This window comes from Oreochromis niloticus, linkage group LG9, assembly GCF_001858045.2.
Source record: "Oreochromis niloticus isolate F11D_XX linkage group LG9, O_niloticus_UMD_NMBU, whole genome shotgun sequence".
NCBI lineage: Eukaryota > Metazoa > Chordata > Actinopteri > Cichliformes > Cichlidae > Oreochromis > Oreochromis niloticus.
Genome location: NC_031974.2, coordinates 33,299,212 through 33,322,163, shown reverse-complemented (window position 1 = coordinate 33,322,163; position 22,952 = coordinate 33,299,212). Strand labels below are relative to the sequence as shown.

Sequence of the window (22,952 nt, the reverse complement as noted above, 5' to 3'; positions counted from 1 at the left end):
AAACCAAGGAAAATGGATAAAATTAACAAAAATGGATGGTAACGGCAGCGGGGTCAAGCAGCACAAGCACCAATTACATCACAAAATCACAAAAATTGAGAGCAAAAAAACAAAAAACACACAGAAAACAAAAACCACCAATACTTAGCATTTACTCTGTCGCTGCAAGGCAGTAAACACAAACACAACCGGGGCAGAGGCTGAGGCAGCATGCATGCTCTGTGGCTGTCCTCCTCTTCCACGCTGCATGGCTGGAATGCTTTCAGCCATCGTGTCTGTGTAACCATTTGTATTCAGGCTGATATTTATTAGGAGTTTGGATGATTTATGATGTAAGATGGGCAAGTCTTGTGTTTTTTTGCAAACTACCATGAAATTGTACACTGCTATCATTTCGACTCGTTAGCCCATTACTCTACTGTGCCAACATGTAAGTATTACATTTTAAATTACAGCCTGAGTCGGGCGTTGGCTACCCTCGCTGATGTTTAATACTGTAAAACAGCAGTGATACTAAAACACTGTTTTTTTCAGAATGAGGATCCTAAGCATATGTCAGGAGTAACATTTCACTCTGATACCTTCCACTAACTCCTACCTTGGTCTTCCTGTCTGCCAGGTCTTTGCTTGGTGTTGAAATGCTTCCATTAGCTGAAGGTTTTGTAGGTTTCTTCGCCTTGTCTCCGTCTGCTTTTGCGGCCTTGTCCTTCTTTTCATCTTTCTTCTCAACCGTCTTTTTGTCTTCCTGGGTTTTGTCCGGCTTCTCTTCCTTTTCGTCCTCCTGTGTTGTTTTTTCCAGCGGCTTCTCAGACGGCTTCGCCGCCTCATCGTCTTTCTCCGTCTTCTTGGCCTCGTCTGCGTCAGCCTTTTCTGTCTCAGCGTCTTCCAGCTCCGCTGTGGCCTTTGTCTCCGTGTCGGCCTTCTTCTGCGTCTCGTCACAGCTGGTCTCGAGCTTGACAGATGTCGGCTGTTGCTCTGGGGTCTTTTCCACTTTGTTGATGTGCTGCTCTTTGCCATCCTTCATTTCTGTGATCTCGCTCTTCTCTGTGGTCTTGTTCTCTGCTTTGTCCTCCACTTTGGACACTTTGGACTTGTCATTTTGTGCAATTTTGTCCACATTCTCTGCTTTCTCGACTTCAGCCTCCAGCTTTTCTGTAACCTTCACTTTTTCTTCTTTCTCTGTCTTCTCTACTTTATTTATCTCTGATTTGTCTGAGAATTCTTCTGCTTTCACTTTATCCTCTTTCTCAGGCTTTTGTTGCACAGGCTGCACTTTCTCTGTTTCCATCTCCTTTTCTGTCTCTTTATGCTTTTCATCCACCTTTTCTGCCTGTTTTTCTGTCTCTTCATGCTTTTCATCCACTTTTTCTGCCTGTTTTTCTGTCTCTTCATGCTTTTCATCCACTTTTTCTGCCTGTTTTTCTGTCTCTTCATGCTTTTCATCCACTTTTTCTGCCTGTTTTTCTGTCTCTTTATGCTTTTCATCCACTTTTTCTGCCTGTTTTTCTGTCTCTTTATGCTTTTCATCCACCTTTTCTGCCTGTTTTTCTGTCTCTTCATGCTTTTCATCCACCTTTTCTGCCTGTTTTTCTGTCTCTTCATGCTTTTCATCCACCTTTTCTGCCTGTTTTTCTGTCTCTTTATGCTTTTCATCCACTTTTTCTGCCTGTTTTTCTGCCTCCTTCATTTTGTCTTTTTCTACCTCTTTCTCCACCTTAACCGGACTCTCACTGCTCGTGAACTCAACCTTCACACTCTTCTGCTCGACTTTATCCACAGGCTCAAACAGGTCCACCTTCTTCACACTGTCCTCCACCTTCTCCTCCTTCTTTTCTGTCTTCTCTGTCATGTCTGATTTTACTGAAAAGAAAAAAGAAAACTGTTTTAAATAAAATGACAGTCAATAATATCTAAGCAGAGTTCATTCAAACAGCCCAAACAGTTACGCAGTCCCACAAGAACAAACTCCGGCTCAGAACTTCCAGAAACCAGGAATTCAGCACAGACTTCAGGCTCATGTAAGCAGCATATCTGTCCACAGTGTATAAAGTGAACCAGCAAACATCTCTGCTGTTGGTTTAAAGCTGCAGCTTCTCATTGAATCCTGCAGCCACACCGACACAGAGATCGCAGTAAATACTGTAGAACAAAAAAATCTGTTTATAACTTTAGTGCTGGTTTACTGTTAGTGGACAAACTGGAAGTGAGCACAAAAAGAAGACAATGTGATTTGATTCCACGACACAAGCTCTGAGGGAAGTGAGAGTCGCTTACACAAGTGAAAATAATAACTGAACTCCAGCTTTTAGGTTCACTGGTGAGGAAGTTACTGTGTTTATGAACAAAACATGAAAAGAGTTCATCACAGAAGCAAACATGCGTCTGAAACCATTTTAAAAACACATCGACTTCACCGAGTAGTAAAAACACAAACTCATTCCCGGGTTTAGGATTTGTTTTTGAAGCACTCTGTACTTTGTTTTTCTGTTGGAAGATCAGCTTCCCTGTTTGTATCCTCCTGTTTGTTTATGTGTGTTTCATGGGTTATAGTGACTTCCTGTTTTATTTTGGCAGTAACTTTTAATTGTGGCTCTTCTGTTTCACTTCCTGTCTTTGCTCTTTTCCTGCCCCTGTGATTGTCTCATCTGTTACTCTGCTCTGTGCTCCCCGACTCTCATTTTGTCAACTTATCCAACCTGTCCTGCGTTTCCCTCGTATCAGCTTCCACCTGTCTTATAATAGTTTTAATGTTCGTTTTTGGATCGGCGCTATTTTCCAGTTTACTTTGCTTTTTTGGCCTTGTAGCGAGGCCGTCCTCCCTGTTTCCTGCAGGAAACAATAAGTTTTTGCCATCTTGCCCAATTATGTCTGCATTGGATTCACCTATAAAGGGAGTTTTCATTGTGAAGTGACTTTTTCAAAAAGCTAATATGTGCAGAATTTCCAGCTTTACACCTTTCCATCTGTTGTGCCAGTCGTTTACAGTCCACCACCAGCAAATAAACCTTTTAAAAAGCTTCATAAACTGAAGTTTTTTGTTTGTTTTTGTTGTAAAGACAGATCTCTTTTTTAAGTTTGGTTAAAAAACAAAATCTTAGGTCTGTTTGTTTGATATTTTATTTTTGTTTAAGCGTTAAACAGACAAAAATAACACCAGTCAAAATTTAAAGGCAACAGGAAAACTCACGAAGTGAAAAATTTCAAACTGAACTTGTGAACGTGGATATTTCTGAGCAGACTGCAGATCTGGAGATGTTGCTTTCCCTCACGCTGACTCACTAAAATGAAACATGTGCATCATTTGACCTCCAGTGATGATGACCCAGCAGTGGGGTGAACTGAATCCCATCAGAGCTGCTCACTCTGTGTCCCAGCTAAGGAGCTGGATCCCTTCATGTCCACGTTTATGAAATGAACATGACATAACGGATTCAGTCCTGCCCTCCAACCTCCTGTGGAGGACAGAAGCAATGCTTCCTGTGCAGACTTCACTCCATTAAAGAATATTTCACCAGAAAGGAATGAAGCTTGATATAAAATATGAGTGTTTTCTCATGTAAACGCATTAATCCTAACAGGCCACAGTCATCCATGAGCAGCATAAAGAGCAGCAGTCATGTATTACACTGAAACCATTGTACGTGGCATTGTTACTGAATTTCAGCCACAGATGGTTGTCAGACGGAGCACGCTTGTGTTTAACAGGCAATTCATGAAGAAATGTCACATCATTTAGGCTAATGGGGAGATAATGAGTCATCTTGATTATTCAGGAGCCATAAGTAGCTCATTTGTCAGCATGTAGAGACCTGGGTGTGGTGGGACTAGGCCTGATCTGTGCCTATCTCTGACTAGAACTAGAACAGGAGTTGGTGATCTAAGCACAGAGTAAGGTCAGCAGTGTGATTTTATGGGACAGCCAAGCAGCAGAGGGTTGGCCTACAGAGACGATGGGCTTACAGGGGGAGGAGCTTGTTTCAGACAGGATGAAATGAGGCTCCACTAACACCCAGCAAAGGAAACATAAGGAATATATTAAACTGGGAATCATGCAAAGCTAGTCGATGTAATCTAGTAGAGTCCAGGAAAGAGTTTTGGTGCTGGAAAAGCAAAATAGTCTCCTCAAAAAAGGGGAAAACCCCGAAATATGGACTTAAATTAAGGACACATAGTACACTCAACAAACACAGGGTGTTCAGCTTTGGGGTGAACAGACTGACAGAGAAAGGTCACATGACGCGCAACGATTCAGGGCCTGGGACTACAGACAGCAGAGCCAGTGAACATAAAGAGGTGATTATACACAACTGAAAGCCGACCTATAATAACAAGAGAAGAACAAACCCAAGTCTTGATTTTCTATACAGCAAACAACGAGCGGCTCAGGAGATCAACCCGAGCCCCTAATTAGAGCAGAAATCTGATACGTCTCACAGCTGTGGTGAAAATGGCTTCATTTAATCAGCCAGCAGGAGGTGACGCCCAGCCCACTCTCTCACAGCCCACTGTGTGAGTCTCTCCCACAGAAGGCCTCAGTCGATTTCATTTGCTTATTTCTGCTGATTGTGCCATAGTTAGTCACTATTTCACTGTTCTCAACACAGCAGACAGAACACTGCTGGATACAGATGACTGAAGTGTTGACAGGGTGTAGACAGAAAAGCATCGTCGTAGTGTTTCAGTGTACAGCACTAGTAGTGGGTCTCGTTCTTTTCTCTGCTCTAGCAGACTGTTGTTGTGATTTAGCTCTATAAAACTGAACTGACCTGAAAAACGAGGAAAAACAAACCAAAACAAAAAACAAACAAACAACGGTCACGGGGCGGCCATTTTGGCTCCTTTAACTGCTGTGCTTGTTTCGGTTTCACAGACCTGTGCTGTGTGGCAGGACGTTGCACTGTGTATCAGGCTCAGCTCCTGCAGTAGAACAGTGAGTAATAACACTGTCATGTGTGTTTTCCTACGTTGCACGGCCCCTACTTGCTACAACCTGCGACATTAGCAGAGCTGCAGAGGCACCAGGATGCCCCGCAGTTCCTTTTTACTCTTGTATAACACACGGCTTGGGACAACAGAACAATGAGCATCTGGGTGCAGTGAGCCAATTTATCTGAAGGTTTCATTAACATAATGATAACACTTATAGCTCATTAAGGGCCGTTAAGCTTAGACTCTCCTGAAAGGAACTGACTCGACTCAAACCTTTTTCCTCTGGCCTTATTAATATGATAAAATATGCCCACTCCAGCCTCTTAAAACAAGTCGGTGTCTGAATTTCAAAAAGCAGAGTAAAAACAGAAACGTCTGACATGTGTAAAGCAATCACTGGGATTTATCTGCATGGCATTTTTATGCACAAATTGCCTGACTGGGAAAATTTCCACTGGGCTCTTTGGACTTTGGCGAGATACTGCCCTAACATGCACGGTTCATGAAGGTTCATGAAGGTTTCTTACCTTCAGAAGTTAAAGATAAGACGCTTTCGATTTTACACCAAGTTCCGTAATCAATCTATAGCCAATGAATCGCTCAACCGAGGCTTCAGCCATTAATAAACGATTCAGGATTAATGTGTAAAGCCTTCCTTTTGCTCCTCAAGTGGATTATGTAAATCAGCTCTTTCTGATGCCACCTCATTAAACTCCTTGCTCCACATCACTACTCAGCACAAGCTCTGTGGCTGAGAGATCGTCAACAATGGTTTTACTGTTGTGTTTGGCCTTTTGGTAGAAAACACGCTGTGGAGTTGTAACAGCACAGAAAACAGACTTACTGCACTTACCCTGCAACATTTGGGCCTCACTAGAGTCCAGGGTAACACTACATAATCAACAAACACTGTGTGCACTTGGCTTTAACTCCTTACAGGCTTACCGCTGTGTTACATTAGCATAGGTTTACTGTTGGCATAAATGAGGTTGCTCTCACATCCTGTCAGTCAAGGACCTGTTTGAAATCATTTCTTATGGCATACAAAAGTTTGCTTGTATATGCACCTATGACATGGAAGAGGAAAAACTGCAGCTTCTCTAACCACCACCTGTGAATAGTGGAGTCAATGCTAATGCTAATAAAGAATTTAGCACTCCACCCTCTGGTCTAAATATCGTCACTATTGCCTCATTTAAAAATAAATGTGCTACCCCTTAATTTGAAAATCCTAGATTACTTCCTTCTTCAGTTATTGCGCAACTTTGAGTTCGAGGTCACTGACATTCAAACGCACGGGTAAAATAAGCAAAGAAACAAAGCTAAACAAAAACTACATGGTGGCAACAACACTACAGTCACGACGGTATTACTAAATGTGAAAACAGTTTTCTTTGTTGTCGTTTCTTTTTTATCCTGGTAAAAAAAAAAATCATACTAAATTTAGATACTATGTCTGCGTTTTGACTGAGTTGTGACAGCTTTCTTGCAATTGGATGCCCCTTACAAAAAGAACATTTGAACAGGAAGTAGGAGGGACTTCTGTACACTCACTGAAATCATTATGTAACAACTGCACCCCAACCGGTGGCAGCAGATGGCCCCGCCCCTCCCTGAGCCTGGTTCTGCCGGAGGTTTCTTCCTGTTAAAAGGGAGTTTTTCCTTCCCACTGTCGCCAAAGTGCTTGCTCATAGGGGTCATATGACTGTTGGGTTTTTCTCAGTATGTATTACTGTAGGGTCTAATTTACAATATAAAGCGCCTTGAGGTGACTGTTGTTGTGATTTGGCGCTGTGTAAATAAAACTGAATTGAATTGTAATATGTTCAATGCAACCGTATAATGTACTTACAGAAAATCCTTTATAAATGTGGCCATGTTTGCACCTCCAGCACTTCAGCACCACTAATGGGTTCAAGTTAAAACTGTAGTTATGTATTTTGAACTGCATGATTGATTTTCCAAACTGAGATGCTGTAAGACTGAGCTCAGTTTCTTTGGACAGTAAGCTTCTGAGGTTGTCCAAAAGCAGCAACAATAATAACAACTACTAATAAAAACGACATAATAAAAGCTGCACTATCTGATCTCTGGGGGAGGGGTCTGAGTCTGTGTTATCAAACACGTGCTTTTCCTGTAAATGCTTTTAGCGCCATGCTTTTAAAATGATTGGATCGAGTTGCACTGGAGACTCCATGGAACCATTTGCTCGATGCTTGGGGCCATATTTCTGCCACAAGCGGATCAAAAAATAAATCTTTCTTCTCTTCAAATTCCTTCCCATCTTCATATTCTATACATCTTCCCCATCCTTGCATCCCAGACCTTACTGTCTAAATCCTTCACTTCCTATTCTTCATCACAGCATGTACTCACTCATTTGTATCACTGTCACCATGCATTTTGCCTTGTTGCCTGTTTCCCCTTCCCTTTTCCACCCAACCCCCTTTCATCAAATCTGCTCATTGTCACCCCGACGACCCCTCCAGAGAGATGGAGCTATGACCAAGCTGCAACTCAATGCAGATTTGCGGCTAACACAATAGAGAGAAGAAGAAAAAAGAATCTTTGAAAATAAAACAATTTTTCTAAGTTTAGATATCTCCATGACCCGGGTAAACCAAAACAAACAGATGCATGCAACACACAGCCTTTAGCTAAATGACTCTGGACTTCAGGGGGTGCAGAAAAATAAAGATTACTGGCCCTTTTAATACTCCACTGGCCTGGCTGGAAGCCTCTGCCACTCTCTGTTCTGTAGCAGAGGGCAGAAAAAAGGAAAACTATGGCCCAGCAGCAGCAGAGAGCAGAAGAAGAAGCCAGAGACAAACAGATAAGTATGAAACAGAGACCAAGCAAAGGAGAGACTTGTTATAAAGCACCCTGGTGGTCCAAGTTTCCAAGTTTGTGACCCCGTTTTGGTGACGGTCATCTTTCGACATGACCATGACCCGCTTTCAGCCATCTTGGCTGTGCCGGCCTTCACCGGGAATCTAATGAGCATTCAAAGAAACAGGAACAGAGGAGAAAGCGCTAGAACGAGATGGAGAACGTGATGGAAGCACAGGGAACGAGAGGAAATGAGTCTGGACAAAGACACAACAACCATCAGTTTTAACAAGCTGTGCTATCCTGACCCCGAATCCAAGTGTCAGCTGGAGGGAACGCTGCTACACAACCTCTCCCTGCAAGCTCATTGTGCTGCATTAGCACGAGCAGACACATTCACTTACACGTACAGATAGTCAGACGGGGGAGTGTCAGTGCTTGGCGCCATACCTGTTGTTTCAAGCACTGACACGCTCATTTGTTTCCTTCACTCACTCCACACACAAAAATTGCAGCTAAAATACGCACAGTGTGCTTGACCAACACAACCAGACAGATACTACCATCGTGGAATTTTAATTAGCCCATGTGGGGTGTGAGGGGTCGCTGCTCCCACTGCTGTCGACTTTTCTCAGCTTTTCATTCTCTTTTTTTGCTCCCCATCTCTTTCCCGTCTGGCACTCTTCCTTTTTGTCTGGCTCGGCAGCTTCCCCCGGAGCCATTCGCGAGCTCAGATCCTTCTATTACAGTAACATTCAAGGAAGCCATGCTGTCTGATTTACGGCAGTCTGACAGAAGACAACTTAATCAACATGTCAACCTGCTAATTTTCTTGCTTGTTTTACGCTTAAATACTGCATCCAGCAACCTCTACTCTCCATCTCAGCTGCTGCATTCTCCAGCCATGCATACTTCACCTCTTTGCATTCTAACTGAAAATGACAACAATGAACAAAAAGCCAAGAAACCTATCTAGCTATATAGAAGTTTACATTCATGACACTGAATTAACATAGCACCAGTTGAACAGAAGTTCCCTCATTTGACAGATTTGCCACTGGTCTTTTAAAACTAGTATTAAAAGACAAGACTGGTGTCCACCTACCATCCACTGTCATGAAGGGGTTAGTGCTGGAGTTCAGGCAGAGGCTGCTATAGACACCAGTGTCCAGGTCATCATCGTCATCAATGTCCTGTGCCTTTGTTGATATGTTTCCAACTCTAAAGGCTAAATCTGCACCAGTGTTCAGTTGAGCATCCTCTTTATTCCCATCAAACTCTACAGTCTTGTTAGAATTAGCAGCTTCCTCATCACTGTGTGAGCTTAGAGCTTCAGCGGATCCAGCATTCAAGCTGCTGAACCCCTTGGGACTGAGGGGCACTGGAAGCACAATGCCCCCTGCCTCTTTCTCCATCCCAAAACCCTCCGCTGGGGCCTCTAATGGAGAGAGTGGGAAGCCAGCGCTGCCATCCCTCAAAGGAGGAAATGGGGAGAGGCAGAGGCGGGGTTCGGGTGGGGATTGCCGTAGGTCGATATGTGTGGCACCAGCTGCTGAGAGCGTGGGGGGAGGGGTAGGGGGCTGATCTTCGGCAACAGTTAGCGAGCGTTTCATGGAGTGTTGTGAGCGACGAAGACCACTTAAAGGTGACGCCACCTGGTCCAGCCCTGGCTCGTCGCCACAGGGGTATTTATCAGGGAGCTCTAGACTGGTGGGTACTGACAGGTGGGAGCATTCAGACATTGCTCGCCTCATGGCCTTCCTCTGCTGCTCAGCTCGCCCCATAAAACAGGGCTCCAACTCCTCCTCCTCTTCTTCCATCTCCTCCTCACTGTTGTCCACCGACGAGCCCTTTGATAACTGTTGAGCTCCCGAGGCTACACCGGCTCCAGCCACATTCTCATCCGCCCTCTCCAAGTGGTTGTCACTGACTACTCCTATGACGCAGTAGTTGGGGGCCACCTGGGGCATGGCAACTTTTGTGCTTGATTCGGCAAAACATGAGCTGTTCCAGTGTTCGGATGGAGAGTCTCCATCTACTGGAGAAGCCTCTGTCAATGAGGCTCCTACTGAGTGGGGAGGCACTGCACTAGTAGGTGATGGCAGCTCCATACACCTGGCTGGAGATCCAGGAACTGGTGGTAGAGGGACCCTGCCACTGCCACCAGATCCCATGGCAGAGGGCAGTCTTCCTGGAGAGGCTGGAGACGGGGATGGCGAGGAGGAAAGAGGGCTGTCTGGGCTGTCCCCTGCACTTCCCAGGGAAGCATTGCCCATCGAAGTGCTTCCAGAGATGCCCCCAACTCTGACCGGCACCTTCAGCTCTGCGTCCATGCCACCTTGGTCTGGCTGCTCAAAGAAGCACAGCTTGTCTTCATCTGTGAGTCCGGCTGAAGCCAAAGGTCTGTCGCCTACCACCAAGCCCCTCGGGGTACCCGTGTCCTTGGCTGTGGGGTGCTGCCAATCCCAGCTCTGAGCTGGCACGCTGGGCGACAGGGACGGCACCTTGCACAGCTCACTGTACTCTGAGAAAGGAGAGCCAGGCTGCTGATCAGAGAGAGAAGACATGCTGTCTCTCTATTCTCTCCCCTTTCTTTGTTTCCAAGCCTGCAGCTGTCTCAGGTGTCAAAGAGGTAATCTCTACCACTCTGCCTGTCTCGCTCTCTTTCCTTTGTTTCTTGTGCTGTTGCCGTTTTGCGCTCTGCAACTCCAGGTGTGTGTCTGTGTGTCTCCACACTGAAGTCAAACACACACTGAGGCTGAACTGGATGTGCAGCTCTCTCCCCTGCTCCCTCTCTCTCTCTCTGGTTCTCTCACTCATTATTGGAGCTGTCATGTGACCCAGTTGTGGAAGTCAATTGGCTATAGCCAGCTCCTGGAACCCGCCCACTGTGGTGGAGTGAGTAAGCCCCCTCCCATCTACTTTTCTTTTTCACTCTTTTTTCCCCCCTAGACCCCTCTGTGTTATTCTGTCTCTTGGCAAAAAGTACAACGTGTACACACACACACACACACACACACACACACACACACACACACACACACACACACACACTTCTCTAGAGCACTGCCATTAATTAGTGTCCATCTGTATGACCTGCTCAAATCCCCTCATGTGTCTCAGCAGATAGCATCCATGTAAAGTGTGGGGTCTATTTTTCAGTCCCTGTGGCAGAGCCGTGAAACCCTCCTGGTAACAAACAAGCACACGGCTCTTGAAGAGCTGCAGGGGGATAAAATTAGAAAGTTGTAAGACGGTGACAACAGAAGCTCTGAAGGCTAAAGGAACAAAAACATGTGAGAATGTGTGCAGGAAGCTATCCAAGCATGTGTGTGCGTGAAATAAGTGCTAGCATATCGCAACAACTCTGAGCTCAGTGTGAAAGGAAAGAAGAGGAGAAATGAAGTTAGGACGGAGAGATGAAGAGGCCACTTCTATCACTCACACACACACACACACACACACACACACACACACACACACACACACACACACACACGTCAAAAAGATGCTTTTACACACATTTCCACAGAAAGTGAATTCTTCTGTGTAAGCTTTCTGCCACGGCAGATGTGAGAGTCATTAAAGACAGACATGCCATGCAAATACAGTTACACACTTTCAGGCTGAAGCGCACAAACAGAGTCGAGCCTGTAAGCGTCGGCTTCTTGCACGCAAACACCTTCAGCTCCATTTCGCTTCATCATCATCATCATCGCACAAAAACTACAATTTCCACTAAAAGTGGCACAGTGTTACTGGGGTCGTTGGGGCTGAACAAATGGACAGTTTTATTTTACAGTACAGTGACACCTTCACACAGCAAAATGTCAAGTAAATCCAAAATAGCACAAATCTGTCCTCGGCTACAGAAGAATCAGGGCTGTGCTAGATAAATAGGTCCATCTGAAATATGTCCCACAGTTTCATAGAGAGCGGATTAAAACATGACAGCAGGTGACAAAGATGATGCTTGCTTGGTCCCTTCAGTGTTTTTGTCTCTAGTCCTTTTTTGGTAACAAGCCTTTATTTAGCATCGTCTGACAAAACAATAAAGTTTATCGTGCGTAAACAGATAATCTGAGGTAAAGGTCACAATGTGGTGCAAAAGTAACGGTGGACTGGAGGGAGAGTGTGATGGTTTTAGTTTGATATATGTGTGTGTGCGTGTCCAGTGCCAGTCAAAACAGCCGGCGGTTACAGTCGTTCCCGCGGCTGTCGGTTTGGACTGAAGGCTGAGTGTCAGCAGGAAACCATGATTTATAACAAGCAGACAGGCACACGGGGACAGGGCGAGGTGGCAGGGCTGAAGATGAGGAGTATGCAGACAGACAAGAGCAGGAAAAGGGAATCAGAATTGGAAAAGTGAAGGAAAACAACACAGAAGAAAAGGAAACGTAGAATGGATACTGAGCAAAGCGCTCAGATAGAGCAGAAAAGAACCCGTGCATTTACCACTGACCAACCAGGAAGAACCACCTCTGCCTCAGTTGTGTGACCAGCTGCCTGTTAGCTTAATGAATGGTACAACAATGCAGTCTTCCGTGTGTTACTGGGAGGTCAGTGCATCTAAAATAACGTGACTTTAACGATTAGCTACTCAGCATCATCTCTGAACATTCAACTTCAAGTGGGTCTCACAACAATAGAGAGGATTAAGTGAAATGATGGAGCTGCAATGGTTTACTAAACAAAAGCACAACTGCAAATAGTTCCATAGCCAGAGGAAGCGTTGCTTCATAAAACAGTAAATGAATGAGAGCTTTGTTTTCACTCCGTGTTTTCCCACTGGAAAAAGGATTGATGCCAAGCTGGCATGTGGAACAGAGAGGTATGCAGACCTTTCTCCTTCAATGAAAACCTTAACAGCACAAAAGCAGAGGAAACACAGAGCTGCACTCCAGCAGCACACAGACAAAACTAGGAAAAACCAGAATTTAGAGGAGTCTGGGCAGCGTTGAGCTGCACCTTCCATGTTAGTTAGCAGTTTTAGTTAAAATACATCGTTTATGACACGTGATTTTTATTTGTTTCATCGCCAAATGCATAAATATGCTTGAATACTGCAATGACTGACATATCCTTTCATTGCTTAGGAGATTACATCATGCATGAGTCTACCCAGGGCTAGAAATCAATTCATTGTGACTTCTGGTCACTTCAGGGGATCGGTCAATAATAAAAAGATACCAGAATGCCTTGCAACTGCAGCCCCTCTCCCACCCTGTTTGTCTAGCGTATGTCTGACACATTATGTGGTTAATGGGATCACAAGTGATCCAAATTTGCCTCCTTCCTTCGGTCTACCCGTCAATTAACTTCAAACGGCTCCTCCTGACGACTACGTGTTTGGACACCATTAAGAGGCAGCCTGCCACCACACCGAGAAAGCACATCTCCACCAGAATGCCAACGACCTCCGTCGCACTACGGTGACGTCAGACACAGCCTGCTGCGTCTCCTAACCTGCCTCTGAATGCACCGTCGCCACAGTCGGCGCCTCTGTCGCCTTTTCCACATCGCACCTGGAAAATAAGACGGGCAGGCAGGTGTGGACAGACAGACAGGCAGGTAGACGTGCTTGGCAGGTAGGCAGACTTGCTCGAGGCTGATGGACTGTCACTGCCTCTGTGCATCACATGTGTCATGTTTGCTTTTGGCAAAATTCTTCTCTCCCTGCCTGCTTGCCTCTTGAAGTACAAAACTGATGCCAGAGTCCCATGGGGACAACGACACACACACACCAACAAACTGATGACCTCACCCTGTCTGACTGGTTGGCTGACAAAGATACGCAGACACACTCACTATACAGTGTTATATAATCCCACTGGGTGACAGAGAGGCTGTGCCTAATAACCCGTGCAGGCCGCTAGGATGGCATACAGACAGGACAAAGGCTGTGGCCAGGAAAACAGCTCAGTGGCATGTTTGAATGGCTTTACTGATGCAGACTAAAAGTGACAGAAAACAGCTGTGATTGATCAATAAAACACCAATTTAAGATTTTCTGCATATACGTACATGCAAACATCCCAATGTCCCTTACAGTCCTTTAGCTGTAACTATGGTACCAGTCTTGGATCTGCGCCACAAATTTGTCAACCCGTTCAACACACTGGACTGCCTTCAGCCTCACAGCCGTGTTGCTAGAAGCTTAGCTGATGTGGCCTTAAGCAGGTTAAAAGGTGAAACTTCTCACATTTTTAGTGAAAACATAATAAAAACTGGGTGATCCAAACATTCTAATTTAATAAATATACCAGCAGCAAGCCAGACGGCATGTGGGCGTTATTTAATTGTTTTTCTCCTGTCACTCACTCAGGTTTGGAAAACATGCAAAAATAAAAATGACCATCAGAAAACAGGATCAATCCAGTTTCGTAACAAAGCTGCACCTGAAGACGCAGCAGTAAGTTATGCATGCAGAAGGTATGATGTCAAGACAGGATATTGTTTCTGTCATTCTGCACTTTTGTCACTCATTTTGAGTTCTGCCTCCTTGCACAACTCTTACGTTTGTCCCCTCGGGCCATATAGAGGACTAGAAGCCTGGTAACCAGTGGCAACCTAAATATAGCTACCTTAATATAATAACCTAATAACCTAAATATATAGCTACTCCAGCAGGTGTTTAGACGTCCAGTGTTGGAAGTTCTTCGTGTTGTAGCAGTATCTGATGATCACTGACATTAACACAGGCTGGTCCACTGTGGATGTACCAGGAAATTAAAAGCTGGATAAAAAGCGATGGAACTTTTTTGTAGAAACAGGTTTCAAACCTAAACAACAGAAACGTGACAGAGAGAAAGGTCGTACAAGTTACATCTTAAGTGGCCAAAGTATCACTGAACATATCTGTTTTTCCACGTTTAACACTTGTTCAGTAACATATGATGTCTTCAGTCAGCTAAAGCAACCTTGCAATATCTTCTTTGGTGTAAGACTGTCATATTATATATCGGCACGTTTTCCCTCCTAATTCCTTAAAGGCCGACACTTCGCCTGGAAGCTCTTCTTGTCATTTTAATGCCACGTCTGCTCCCTTAGCGTCACTGGCAGAACTATGGAGTTACTCTTTAAGGAGTGATTACAAAAAAGACACATGAGCAGGCAGGATGGTGGATGATACACTGTATTGCCCTTGTTGCAGATACTGTATTATCCATCTTAATCATTGAATTCATGTGTTACACCTACATATGCAGACTGCTTCTACCAACATTTGTGAATGAATGGGCGGCTCTCAGTGAATCCAAGCGTGGTACCTTGATAGGATGCCAGGTGTGCAACAAGTCCAGTCATGAAATTTCCTCACTAGTAAATATTCCACAGTCAATTGTTAGTTGCATTATAACAAAGTGGAAGTGACTGGGAACAACAGCCACTCTGCCACGAAGCGCTAGGCCAGATAAAAATCACAGACTGGGGTGAGCAGATGCTGAGGTGCACAGTGCTCCCCGATCGGTCGCAGCAGATGGCCCCGCCCCTCTCTGAGCCTGGTTCTGCCGGAGGTTTCTTCCTGTTCAAAGGGAGTTTTTCCTTCCCACTGTCGCCAAAGTGCTTGCTCATAGGGGGTCATATGATTGTTGGGTTTTTCTCTGTGTGTATCATTGTAGGGTCTACCTTACAATATAAAGCACCTCGAGGCGACTGTTGCTGTGATTTGGCGCTGTATAAATAAAATTGAATTGAATTGTGCAAAGGTCGCTGACATCGTCCAACATCAGCGTCTGATCTTTCAAATGGTCAAAATTTCACATAAACACCCTTTTTCTTCAAAACAAGGTTGGTTGGGAATGGACCGTCACTCAAGTTATTTAGCATTAGAAGGCAGATGAGCTAACACTTTTGACAATATAGTTCACTTCTGAACAAAAAGCCTTGTTTTTTTTTTTTTTACATATGGATTTTTGTGCAAGTTAGTCATGAGCTGTGGTCTGAAATTAGCAGGATTCAAGTCACCTGAATATGCCAGGATTTTTCTGTAAGCTAATTCACCTCTGAGAGACTGCAGTAAAATAATGGAATGATGATCACAGATAATGAGGAGGAGGAGAATAATCTCAGCAGGGCGTCGGTGATTATGCAAGGAGACACAGTCTTTAGTCCAGTTTATTTATAGCTCAATCGCATTTCCTTCCCAGCCCATCACAACAGCTAGACTCTCACTAAACATCTATTGTTTCCTCGGTAGCCCTTCTTCACATTAGTCACCAAAGCAACTGACTCTTGTTTCTATAGCAACTGGCTTCTTCATCAGTCTGCTGGCTCCAGCCAAGTGGGGGGTTGGGGCAGAAATGGTTTGGGGGAGTGTTTGGTAGTGATGGTGGTGAGCCAGGGGCTGATGGAGGGAGGATGGATGACGGCAGTGAAAGCCACGAGGAGGAGGACATTATTAATATTCTAGAAACCATGGGGAAGGAACTCCACTACACTAATCTTCTGTGCCTGTTGCTACAGGTTAAACAGATCAGTCAGTGTCTTGGTATTAATCACAGACATCAGGCAAAATCCCACTACTCTGAAAACATGGGAATATTTCCTTTGTTTCGCTGTTTAAGGGGATTATAGTCGTTTCTTCTTCTTCTCAGAACTGTGACAGACAGTGTGAAGACTTATTTGTGACATTGGGTAAAATCTGAATCGACTCAGATTATGCAAAAGTTTCGAGCCACCCCTCATTCCTTTAAATCATCCAGAGGAGCCAAAATGTTTTGTAATTTTTAAAGTGTAATAGTCCTCCAGACTTTTTGAAGCTCCTTCAAAGTGTTTATTTGGACATTTGCTGATTTTTCACTCATTTTAGTTTAGTGCTTTTAGCTGATCAGTTTCAGAGGAATTGGTTCCAGTTTGTTCCAGTTTAATCAGCTGACTCTAAAGTAGTATTCTGCACAAACAAGATCTATTAGCCAAAAACTTAGCATACCTCAGGATGTGTGCAGGCTTAAAAAAACTACAGTAGATTAACAGTATCTTAAAGGTATGTCCTTAAGAAACAGGAACAAAATCCATGAATGTTTCCATCTACTGTTCACTGAAGCCTGGTCAGAAATGGTCTCAGAGGAAGAGTGGCTGTCAAGAAGCCATTGTTAAGGAAAGGGAACAGAAAGAAAAGGCTGTGATGTGCCAAATTATACAAGAACTGGACTGAAAATCTGAAAGGTAGAGCTGCTAGCCCTACCTTAAAATGCTACAGATGCCACTCTAATCAAGGATCTCTGGTGTGGGACACTCACAGGTTCTATGTCAAAGCCAGAAAAGATCAAGGCTGTTTTGGTGGAAACAGGGTATAAATGCTTTGCTGCATACTTCTTTTATTATTACCCAGTTGATTTTACACACAATCAGCTGCAGCTTTGCAGCTTACAGCCACACACACGGGAGCTGGCTCACCTTTTAAGCTGGCGAGGCGTGATTACGGATGCCGCTCGGGTGCGCCTGCCTCCCCTGCAGCGGCACCGCAGACCACGCCCACCACACTATGTTGGTTTTAATGCTGTGACTGATCACTGTAAGTACACATCATCTCCTAAACTGTCCATAATAAAGGAGTAAGAATACTTGTGCACAGCTGGATTAGTATTAGCTACAGGACAGTGCTGTATGAAGTTTGCTCAATGCCTAAATGAGCTGTTTTTGTTTTGGAACTAATCGCTTTGGCTCCATGAGAAACCAATAAGGACTTTGACACAGACGTCCATGAAAAATCGATTCTGTCAACATCTGAGAGATACCAAACTATTGTCGGTAAAAATGCTGATATAATAGCAAAGCTATGATTAATAAAAGCTGTCAAAGGATTACTGTATTAAAATTAGCCCATCATGTTATACCAGGCTGTACGCTTCAATTACCTGTTCTGTTATTCAAAGTTTATCTCAACACTTAATGATTTAAAAAAGGACAATTTTGAAAATGTCCCTAAACAGCACATAAGAGACAGTTCCTATTTATTAAGTACCAACATAACCAGCGGCCCTGCAATTCCCAATGAGGCAGCTCTAAGTGTCTGATCTAAATTTGTCATTCATAATGAATGAATCTGAATCCGACGCCCTCGGCTGTTTCAGCCACATCCAGTAACTCCCTTTGGCTTTCTCGGATATGTATATTCATATAAGCTTTTAATACACATGACATCATAAGACATCTACAGTACACCCAACAGCAGTTTTCTGCTCCTCCTGCCTGCATGGAGCCCGAGGCAGCTCTTCAGCCTAGATGGACAGCAGTGCAGAGCACTGAGCTCATCTGCTAAGATTTCAGCCAAACTCAATGAAGATTCACGATGCTGAGAGAGACTGAACACATCCACAGAATACACAGTGACAGGAAAATGGAAAATGTCACATTCAAATTTGTTATTATTAAGAAGGAGTGCCACGTCTGTCACTTTATCCTCGATTTACTCATGAAGCCAGTTTTCAAAATCTGCTGAAAACCAATGAATCTCCGGCATTTGCGGGTGGCTGTAGCTCAGGAGGTAGAGCAGGTCACCTACTGATCGGAAGGTCGGTGGTTTGATCCCTGGCTGCTCCAGTCTGCATGTCAAGTATCCTTGGGCAAGATACTAACCCCAACTTGCTTCCATCGGAGTATGAATGTGTATGAATGTGTATGAATGTTGTTAGAAAGCACTAAGTGTAGATAAAGTGCTTGTGAGAATGGGTGTGATTGGGTGAATGAGGCATGTTGTATAGAGCGCTTTGAGTACTCCGTGAGAGGAGAAAAGCGCCGTATAAGAATCAGTCCATTTACCATTCGTGGCATTTAAAATGACGAGGCTGTAGCAAATTTGGACAGAATTTGGATTTCTAGAAAGCTGGAGGCTGGATCTCAAAACCCAAGTTTGAGCATCTTTGGCGCCAACATCCTATTAGTGCTGTTCTTTGTTTTTTGTAGAGTTCAAAAATTACATAAATTCTTAATGAATCGTTTACGAGCCTTTACTCATAAACACCATATCAAAGTTTTTAGCACAGGGATATCTATCCTTTAAACCAAGTGGAACTAGCATACTGTGGAAATGTGTGGAAACTGTGCCCAGTGTCACAACACCAGTAAAACAATGGTTTTCTGTCAACCACACAGGGAAAAAAAATTTCATTTATTAAAAAACGAGCTGATATTTACCAAATTACCAAAGTGTAATTTATCTAAAACGCTGTCATACTTCAGTCCAAAGTTGGAAAAAACAATGGCTACAGCAATAGTTTGATTTTCACAGATATCATGTAATCTGCTTTAAATGGCACTGAATTCCTAGATAGCATGATATCATAAGAAATTAAATTTAACAGGCCTGGTAACTATGGCACATTTGGAAGCTATGATACAAATTAAATAGTAAGAAAACTGACTGAATGTGGATTTGCTCCAAAAGTTGACAGTTTATTACGGCTGGGCTGCTGTTTCTGCTGTTTGGTGTCATTAGTCAAAATCAGCCTTACTTTAACCTCAGGTGGCATTCCAGTCTGGATTAGTTACTCTGTGTCAGAGCCAGACAGACACTAATCAGGCAGTCGCAAGTGGAAAAAAAGACAACAGCTACTTTAGCATCACGCTCTTTCAGGCTGTAGGAAGATTATCCTCATACCTTTGACAGCTCAGCCTCCATTTCCCCACTCTCTTCAGCTTTCACAGGTAACTGTCAAAGCTGAAAGACTTCAACATTTTAATGTAATGCCAGGAATTTGAACTTTGCACATCTACATGTAGAATGTGTGCATCTTGATGCTCTAAACCAAACTGTTTTTTGATCACATTGTGAGAGCAAAGCTGTCCCGTTTACTTCTTCTGCATAACTGAGATACAGAAAAAGGTTCTGACTGTTTCTCTGAGCTTTTACAGTTCACATCAAGTACTGTGTTGTGTTTTCTGTTTGTTTGTTCCAAAGACAAATGACGACAAATGTTCTCTGGCGACCTGAGGCTCTTGTTGGTAATTGGTAATTTGGTAAAATGGTAGCATAAAGGAGAACTTGTCCAATAAGGCAATGGATGGAACAATTCAACAGGCAATTTCATAATTTTGTCTTTGTAACTGACAAAAACTATACCATCAAAAAGTCTCCTGTCAGTGTTGGTTTTTGCTGAGTGCTTTGACTACAACAATACCTGATCCTCAACCTTTATGGCAACTGCCCCATCATTGTTCTTTTGCTTCCTGTTGTCCCTCCCCCAGAGCCAGTGTCTCTGTCTATCTATGTCTACCTTTCTGCCAATGAAATCTTCAAAAAACAAACAAAAAAACGATGACTTTCATTGACATTTTACATGCCCTCCATCCTTCAAAATCCAGTTTTAAAAAGTAACTCTAGATTAGCAAACGTCTGTGTGACCATTTCAAGGAGAGGAAATCAAGTCAGTAAAATACTGAAGTAGCAAATTAGCATGATGCTTCATTATGACTTAACAAGTCTTCATCTAAACTTAAGCTTGTATCCATTTATTTTTCACATTTCTATTTAACAAAGTTTAAACAAAGTTGCAAGTTGTATTAAACGATATGGACTATTCTACTTGTTGCTGGATGAAGTTGAAGGACGTGCACAGTGTCACTTCCTCACCTGTCTCAGTGTAAGAGTTATCTTATAAAGGCAGGAGAAGCTACAGGAATGCTGCATCTTTTTCTAATCAAAGGATCCTGTTTTCATAAGTAGGGTGATCTTGACTGAAGGTTAAAGGTATTTAGCCATGAGCCTCCAGAACAGCTTCAGTGTGTGTGCTGAACGCTCTTTGCCTGATATCTGACAGGATTTTTAGGGTTCTTTGACTTGACTTTGCTTCCTCTATGTTAGCTGATCAAAAGGGAAATGTGTTGCGATCCAAGCAGACTGACTTGGCTGCAGTTTTAGGTGTGAAGCAAAGGAATCTACAGGTAAACACAAACAGCAGTCTTAGCTATAGTGACAGCACCTGTCAATATAACGGTTGCTCCTTTTTCCTGTTAACAAAAGTGTTAGTACGACACACTGACTGGCTTATTGTTTCTTGTCCTGTCTACTTGCTGGATTCATTACTTGTCAAATATGAAATCCCTCGTCATTGTGTTTAAAATGTTACATGAACAGACAAATCGTTAAGGTCACGATTCAGGAAAAGGTCTTTCTAAGAACCATTTTTTTCCCAGAAGCACTGGTGCTGCTCCATCCTTACAAATAATGGATTTCTCTGGATCTGAAATATTTGCCTATCATTTGGACCTCAACCTTTAAATTTATCCCCACAGTTTTCACCTTTTTTTTTTTTTTTTTTAAGCATTTCCTTCCCAGCCCATCAAAACAGAAAACACAACAACACAAAAGTCTACAAGACAAGTAGACTTTTTGCTTAAGGAGCCAAAAAAGACAAAACGGGTTATTTGTTAGCAACTACAAATCCATGGAATTTCTTGAAATATGATGTTACACTAGGGCAGTGGTTCCCAAACTTTTTTTGCCAGGCCCCCTTTGTTTTACAAGAAAAATGTTCGTGCCCCCCCCCCACCACCACCACCACCACCTAAACACCCCCCCCACCACCGCACAAACACATCCTCCAAACACACACACCCATATTTTGCTCCATTGCGGTTTATTTGACACCTCAAACATTTAGTAAACAATTAAGCAAATACAAGTAAACGGCAATAAATTACAGGTAGTAATAAAATATACTACTAACTCTTTTACGCTGCGTCCACACCTACACGGGTATTTTTGAAAACTCAGCTGTTTCTATGCGTTTGGGCTTTTCGTCAACACGTAAACGGCGTTGCGATTCACCGAAAACGGAGATTATTTAAAACTCCTTTTTTGCGTTTACGTGTGGACGAGGATTACAGAGTTCGTCACGCAACGTCAAAGGTATGTGCCTCTTTTCACGTCACGCTGTGCGCCACGTTATTGTTTACATGAGATGGATTGCAGAATGGCAGATAGAGACAAAATACTGTTACTGTTAATCTGACTATCTGCAGGTTTTACATGCTTACATACACACACGCAGTTACTGTCCCTCCATTTAGAAAGGCAGAGGCGTCACGGTGTGATTATTTTACGTGTAGTTATTTTTTCCTGTGTAATAATGTTCAACATTGCTGTCAATACATTTGTCAAAAAATGTCTCTCTGTGCAAAATGGGTTTAAACACATACACAGCTGTGGGATACTGTTTGTCCGTGATTTGGAGAGCCCAGCGCTGCTCCCGACACAGGGGAAACTAATTTTGCAGGGGAGACCTACCTTGGCACTTGTGCAGGTGAAGCCAAAGGGAAGATATGCTTCACCATATTTTCTAGTCGTTGGCTTGGAATGAAGTTGGTTTGGAAACATATTTGGCGATGCTTCATCTCCTGCTTTGCGTTTGTGTGGGAGCCCCGTCAAAAACCTGTCCACAGTGTCCAAGCGCTCTTTTTTCTTTTTTTCTTTTCATACTGCGCCCCCCTGCAATGGCACTGCGCCCCCCCTAGGGGGCGGGCCCCACACTTTGGGAACCTCTGCACTAGGGTAAGTTTATCGTCTGCATTTTGTCTGCCTTTTGCTGGACATGGGTGACACCACACAGGGGCTTAGTCTACATATCTGCCCATTTACCTGTTTATATACATGCTGTTTATTTGCCTTTCTTTCTAGGACATCTCCTTTTCTGCATCCATAAACGTACTCCTGACAAAACCTCGCGTATTTCTTTACCTATTTGCTTTCCTGTCGATCTTTCTCTTTGCCTCTGTCCATGTCCTGTCTTTCTGGACCATGCTCTGTCTTAAATCTGTCAGTTTCCTGTCATTTTCTTTTCTCGTAGTCTCTCTGAATTCTGCCTGCCTGCCAGGAGAATCTTAAGCTTTCAGATGCTTTTGTTTAAACATTTATTTTACATTCATTTGCATTCAGCAGCTGTTGAGCACGCTCTGTCTGAAACTCGCGAACACACAGAACTCTCAATGCAACTTTTAGAAAGAGAGGACCTGTGTGTATAGACACTCGTGGACTGACATCCTCTGATGCATCCCAGCGTTCTACATTAAACTCATTTGTCCTCACCTGCAAAGCTGAATGAACTGGACACCAACATATAACATACTGTACTATATAGGCCTACCTTCTTTTTTAAAACTTTTCTGCCAGCTAAGCATGAAGTGGCTCTATTAAACTGGAAATCAGGTCAACTTTTTTAAAGCGGAAAACTTTTGGAAGTGAGCAAAAGACATTA

The 22,952-nt window shown here is 43.5% G+C and overlaps 1 protein-coding gene across 13 annotated transcripts in view; it reads right to left on the bottom strand.

Moving 5' to 3' along the window:
• LOC100711676 (microtubule-associated protein 4) overlaps positions 1–22,952 on the bottom strand; it is a 111,024-nt gene that overhangs the window by 18,822 nt on the left and 69,250 nt on the right. For 12 of the 13 annotated variants that reach the window (XM_025910428.1, XM_025910432.1, XM_025910434.1 and 9 more), the window contains one exon: positions 599–1,860. In XM_025910428.1, coding sequence (XP_025766213.1) covers positions 599–1,860 — 1,262 coding nt within the window. Of the gene's footprint in view, positions 1–598; positions 1,861–8,863; positions 10,554–22,952 lie in introns of those variants that run through there. The other variant, XM_025910437.1, reaches the window with a different exon arrangement.